At 46.1% G+C, this 5,982-nt stretch overlaps 1 protein-coding gene and 1 long non-coding RNA gene across 2 annotated transcripts; one reads left to right on the forward strand and one right to left on the reverse strand.

Annotated features, from left to right (window-relative positions):
- Position 1: 1 nt before the first annotated feature.
- Positions 2-2,407, forward strand: LOC135391348 (uncharacterized). The gene is made up of 3 exons (XR_010421908.1): positions 2-467; positions 603-663; positions 778-2,407. It is a non-coding gene; the product is annotated as an uncharacterized LOC135391348 (long non-coding RNA).
- On the reverse strand, positions 515-5,676 carry LOC135391347 (centrosomal protein 20-like). The gene is made up of 4 exons (XM_064621592.1): positions 5,592-5,676; positions 2,741-2,938; positions 1,233-1,314; positions 515-1,019 (listed from the first exon to the last, which is right to left on the reverse strand). Exons 1-4 carry the CDS (start codon positions 5,617-5,619, stop codon positions 965-967), a joined length of 363 nt encoding a protein of 120 aa, XP_064477662.1. The 5' UTR covers positions 5,620-5,676; the 3' UTR covers positions 515-964.
- Between the last annotated feature and the right edge of the window lie 306 nt (positions 5,677-5,982).

Here is a 5,982-nt window from a genome sequence, read left to right on the forward strand (position 1 = left end):
GCGGCAGCTCACGTCGCTGGTACGCGCGTAAATGTGAGCTGTTTACTAATCGTTGATAACTATTAACATCAAAAGATGTGTGGCTTGTGTCGCTAAATTTGACAGGCAAATAAGCTCGGTAAATAAGAACGTCACACATGCAAATGTGCACCACGACACCACCGTGCGTTTCGGATTCGATTCAGCAGTCAATCGCCGGTATAGTTGTTGGTGTCGTCTACTCCTCTACTGTGTACTTTTGCCTTGCTTTTGTATCGAGGGAATAATTCTGATAATTCTGCACAAGGTGTAGAGTGCTTGCATCGTGCGTAGTGAATATGTCGCTCGTGCGACGTGATGTCCTCCGCCTCTACAAGCAAATATTGCGAACGGGTCGCACATGGACGTCCACGAACGAGCACAAAACTGACGAAGAGAAGCAATATATACTTTCTGAAGCCCGCACGTTGTTCAGAAAAAATAGAACGGTACGTAAACGAAAGTGGGCATGTATCGAGGAAGAAACACTGCAGTAGTCTGTTAAAAAGTATGTTTAATTAAAAGAATGGAATACTATCACACACATTATCATACACATGTGCAATGCATATGTTTTCTTTCAGATTAAAGACGAGGAAACAATCAAGGAATGCTTGAGAGAGGCGCAGACTCGCCTTGACTTAGGTAAAGCTGTTGTGTGTCCATGCATCAGGCTTGTTTACCATGGAGTCCACAAAACCTACTGTCTCTGAGTACAATTTATCCAACAAAAATGTCACACATAAATAATTTTCACAGCCCTGCATTATCACAACCCGTATCCACGGCCCGTCAACTTGCCAACCCATTCGGTGAGTCCGTCCCACTCGAAGCACATGCAGTCACAACAGAGGCTGTGGAAAGCGTCGAGGCCCATCTACTTGCGTTCCTCCGAGGATGACAACCAGGAGAAAAGTGGAAGATAACAGCTACGTGGTGCTGACTGTTAGGGTGGCTGCCTATTGCTCTGAAGATTGGACACCATGGTGTACAATAGTGGCCTAAAAACAAAATGTACGCTAGTCAGTCCCTCTCTGTCACATAGCCTGAGAGGATATCAATTCTTTGATCTTCTGGTTTTCCACTTCCATCTTAGAATGGTAACACTTTTAAATCGAAAAGGTGATAAGGTATTTAATATTCAGGGTGTTCTACAGATGGTACACCATATATTCTCTAAGAAGTGAATTTCCTTAAACAAATGTACCACGTACAGCTTAGTAGTTGATGGAGCTATGCCCAGTTGTGCTTCGAGAACTGGGCGATTGACTGGGGTCCATGAGGTGTGTCCAGACTCTGAAGAATATAAGTATGTTGCAGGAATTAGGAATGTACATTATTTACTGCGGATCAGCCTTACAGTGTGCTTAAAGGGACGGTCGCATCCGAAAACCCATCTATGAAACCCATACCGCTATGTTCCACATTGGCCGACAATCTACTTGGCAAATTTTTTTCGTCAGAAAATTACTTAGATATTAAAATTGACAAACTTTAAAGATCGTGGCTGTGGAGGGCTGCGGCGGCGTGACGTCACCCCCTAAGCGGAGGAGTGAGAGGGTGGCTTTCAGAGGAGAAGGGCGCCGTCCAGGTGCCCTGTAACTCTTTGTGACGTCCGCAGAATTCCTTTTCTCAAGGTCGCGCCCTCACTGGTTCTTAGGGAGTGACGTTTCCTCGTTTCTCCAGAGACGGAATTCTGGCATCTCCTCTTCGAATAACGGTCGGACTATGCCACTCTTTCGTGTGAGATTTTCGATACCATGCTCAGTGGTCCACAGGGAATAAACTGACAATATAGTTTTGAAATCGACTGGAACGGATGCGACCGTCCCTCTTAAAGTCACTAAATAGGGAGCAGAGTAGCGACGCTGAGCCACGCCAGCGAGCGAGACCGTCATCTTGGGTCCTGCGCGGCTGCATCGCCTAGCAATGGGACGCCAATCTCCCCCTTCTCCGCCAGAACAGCTAGCAGTCGAGCCAGCTCGCAACCCAGGAAACCGGTTTTGGATGGAGGGGACTCAACATGGACGGTGCGTTCTTGGAAGGAGAAACCACGTGACACGATAGGCCCAATCGCAGACACCGAACAGCGGCTCCGGAGTGGAAAAGGAATGCGATACTCTGTACCCCTATTCAGCGACTCTAGTCCCTCTAAGTTGGACGGACAGGCATGCCTACAGTTGCAAACTCTCTTGCAAACCAACTTTCTCTGAGAATGCGCGCTTCCAAAAGGGAATTTTTTGCTTGGCAGTTCCTGAAGGCAGTATGTTCATTTCACGCAGTAAAAGAAAAAAGAAACATGTTCAAGGTGCTTCCATGTTCCGTTAATGGTCATTATATTGATTAAGTGCAGCTTTTAGGCAATAAAAACTTCAGTGTAGTGTTTGTCTATTGGTGTGCTGTCCTTGGATATCCGCTAGCTTGGTTTCCATCGTGTTCACCAGATCATGCCTGCTGTGTTGTGCGAGAGTGAGTGTGAGAAAAAATGTAGGAGAGGGTGAATGCATGTCCTGTCCATCGGAATGAAAACATTTGTATGTCCTTAGGAATTCTAGCTAGCATTGTGTGATGGATAGCGCAACTAATTGCTAACGAGTGAGTATGTGTTCGAGACCTGCAGCCGTTTGTATTTTTCAAGAACTGCATTATTTCTTTCTATCGCATCCTGGCTGGGAAAAAATTTGAGCACCTAAAAAACCGGGGTACAGAGTTTGGTGCTTACCAGATTCTAAAACTGAAGCAGTGTGCCTGTAACCATTGTAGTTGAGGTATTCCAAGATAAGTTCGTTGATAAGAACATTCACGTGTGGCAGGTCTGGACGATCACGAGGACCGTCTTCGAGCACTTTGTAAATTTCAGCTCGCAGTACAGCCCGCAGTTGCGACAGAGCACCTTTGTTCTCTAACGCTTCCACCAAAGCTGCAGAAAATTGGCATTGATAAGAAATAAAGGAAATGCGCTGTTGTTACAAAAAATGTAATACAGTACTCAGAAAGTATTATCTCTATGTAGCGAGAAGATCACGTATATGTCTTGTAATGTTCGGCAAACCTGTTGCATATTTCGAGGCATAACAAAAGTATTTGCAGGATGTCGTTATTAGAATTCTCAGTGCAGACACGGATAACCTGAATGGCCAAACAGGGAACATTTCTTGTTCAGCTTACTCGCAGCCCCACACAGCCTTGTCAAAGCTTTTCTGGTGCGGCTAGCGTTAAAAAAACAGGAACAAGAACTACAGATTAAACTTACAGCAACAGTAACACAACTGACTGATTAAAGCTACAACAATTCCACCACGAACAGCCACTTGGAGCTACAGCAGCAACAATGAACCAATGAAAACATCGCGTTCAATCCAGCAGTGCTGCACAGCTTTGAACAACGCTCGACCGTCCGATTCAGTTTTGGAGAGAGCACTATGGGAGTGTAGAAATAGTTCGTAGAAATGCTGCGACTCGTGTCATGCCTATCCTGTATACTTGTGCATCGTGGAACAAGCAATGAATGATAAGAACAATAAGAGTGGTTATCAGCAGAGGCGTAGCCATGGGGGGGGGCTCGAGTCCCCCCTACCTGCCACGGACCGACCCACGCAAATCGTGCAAATCAGAGAAGAAAATGATATGTGGGGGGACCAGTGTGACGATCGCAAAATTCTTGCAGGTCATGGCGTCTATCTAAGCGGACTCTTGAATGGTTTTCAAAGTATGAGCTTTTCAAAATACTTCAAATCGCGTGACACCGCCTTGTCGGTCATGACAGCCTACATGTAATCGTATCGTGAACGCCCAAATCAAAATTTTTTTTTCATCCACATTTTGCGGGCTGCACAAGTATGTGCGTGTTGTCGCATCCAGGATCAGCGGGGGGTTGGCGAGTCTTCGTATCGAGTCCCCCCCTATCTTGAAGGTCTGGCTATGCCACTGGTTATCAGTTTAGAGTTCAGACACATAAAGAACTACAGAGAACTGCTTGCGTGCCATCGCTCTCGAATTGATGCTCAAGGTCCCAGGTTCAATCCCATTCGAGGATGGTAGCAATGTTGGGGAGGCAGACATTCCTAGCACGGTGTGTCAGAGATTTCTGGCACACATTAAAAGAACCCCATCAGAGAAATTATCAGCAGCCCTGCCTTGCTGCACATGCAGCATGTCGCCACACAAATACAGGCTGATTCAGCTTACATGTAAATGTAATCCCAATGATTATTTGTTGCACAATATGCCTTGGCAAAGAAAGAATAATTTATGGAGGGGTCCTTCACTGCTCCTTTAATATGTCTAAACACTGAACTAGTAATCACCTGTGGTGCATGAAATGCTGCATGGGCAGTCCATTCAAAACTGGATGAATGGTCGAGGGTTGTGCAAAGCTGTGCATCTATGATGTATTGCGGTTCACACTAGTCCACAAAAGTGTATATGCATTTGCTGCTATAACTTTAATCGGCAGTGCCGTTATTGTCGCTGCAAAGGCAACTACAAACACCTAGCACTTTGTCCTGTTCTCTCCTTCGGTCTATCCTTGTTACCTAGTGCTAGTACATCATGCAAAAAAGATACCAACTTGCCCAGTTTATCACCCTAAAGCCACTACCAAGTTTTTTTCTACTAAGCAACGCTTAGCACAACGAAAAGGAACACACGCAAAATAGAGAAAAAGGCTCACGGAAAATGTATGTGATGTTTGTTGTGAATTCTGCAGTATATTTTCTTTCTGTTTTTTAAATTCCATGTTAGTGCTGCGAAGCAACTGTGGCTATGAGCGGCATACAGACGTGGACAGATGGAGAGAGGACAGCAACAAGGAGTGGGGGACGGGCGGTTAATATGCGTCCTGGGACGACTTCAGGGGAACTGTGCCGACATACGTCTGGAAAGTCTTCGGAAAACCCAGGGAAAACCTCAGACAACACAGCCGGTGACGGCTCAAACCGTGTCTCCTCTCAGTCTCGGCGTAATACGTTTTCGAAAATTCCTACCACCAGCTGTGCTGTTTAGATTTTCCCCGGGTCACGTGCCCTGGGTATTCCACACAATATATCCACACAAATGTTGGCACAGTTCCCCTTGAGCAATCCACAGACCGACAACTGTGGCGTCGCTCATGATCTCAGTTGTCTCGTGACCTAAACCCCCAATATATATATATATATAAAAAAAAAAGAGTTCCCCCTGAAGTCGGCCCAAGACGCACACTAGCCCCCCTGTCCCACACCTTCCTGCCGTCCTCTCTCCATCTGTCCACATCTGTACGCTCATAGCCACAGTTGCTCCTCCTCCCTTTCTGTAAAAAAAAAGAAAAGAGGGGGTGGACGTCTATATCTGCAGCTTTTGTTCTCGACCTTTCTGGCTTAGCTGGTATTTTACAGAGAGCGTGGGGGAGGGGTGGGATTCCTGGATACCACCAACGAGCGGATGGCTTATCCCACTCAGCCAAGTCGCTGGTAGAGGTATTGCATCCACAGTATCACACCGTTTCTTACACTTCGGTTATTCAGTCCCCCGAAATATGGCAACGACACCCTAACGTTCATAAATGAACCACCATAGTGCGAAGTACCCAATACCTTTCTTTAGATCACTGTCTGTTGACATTGCAAGAGAGAGACGTTGCCGACAGGCGCGTTTGTTTGTAAACAACCGTGCCCTGCGGCGAGCACGAGATCTCTTGCGAGACCGGAAGAATGAAGTATAGTAGCGTATAGCTCCATGACTCCGTCGTCTGCTATTTCCGGAGCATCCCAGCGTTTCCACGTCTCCCCCATGCCCCCATGTCTGCCAACCTTTCTCCCTCATCAATTACCCAAACTATCGTTTAGTTCTGTTGAAAATAAAATAAAAAATGAACAGCTCCAATAAATATTCAGGACGCACGACAGTTAGGTTTCTTATGATTTAAATTTAACCTTCGCGCTTCAGCATGGGTGGTAATCTCGCCCTCAGTACTTTTGTTGTCCA

The sequence above is a fragment of the Ornithodoros turicata genome, chromosome 4, assembly GCF_037126465.1.
Source record: "Ornithodoros turicata isolate Travis chromosome 4, ASM3712646v1, whole genome shotgun sequence".
NCBI lineage: Eukaryota > Metazoa > Arthropoda > Arachnida > Ixodida > Argasidae > Ornithodoros > Ornithodoros turicata.

Bases quoted from the DNA above. Each gene is read 5' to 3' on its own strand.
- LOC135391347 (XM_064621592.1), bottom strand. From the start codon at position 5,619: ATGTCAACAGACAGTGATCTAAAGAAAG. The intron at 2,939-5,591 runs GTATTGGGTACT...AATTTTCTGCAG, and splicing joins AGACAGTGATCTAAAGAAAG to CTTTGGTGGAAGCGTTAGAG. The intron at 1,315-2,740 runs GTAAGCACCAAA...TATATTCTTCAG, and splicing joins TGCTTCAGTTTTAGAATCTG to AGTCTGGACACACCTCATGG.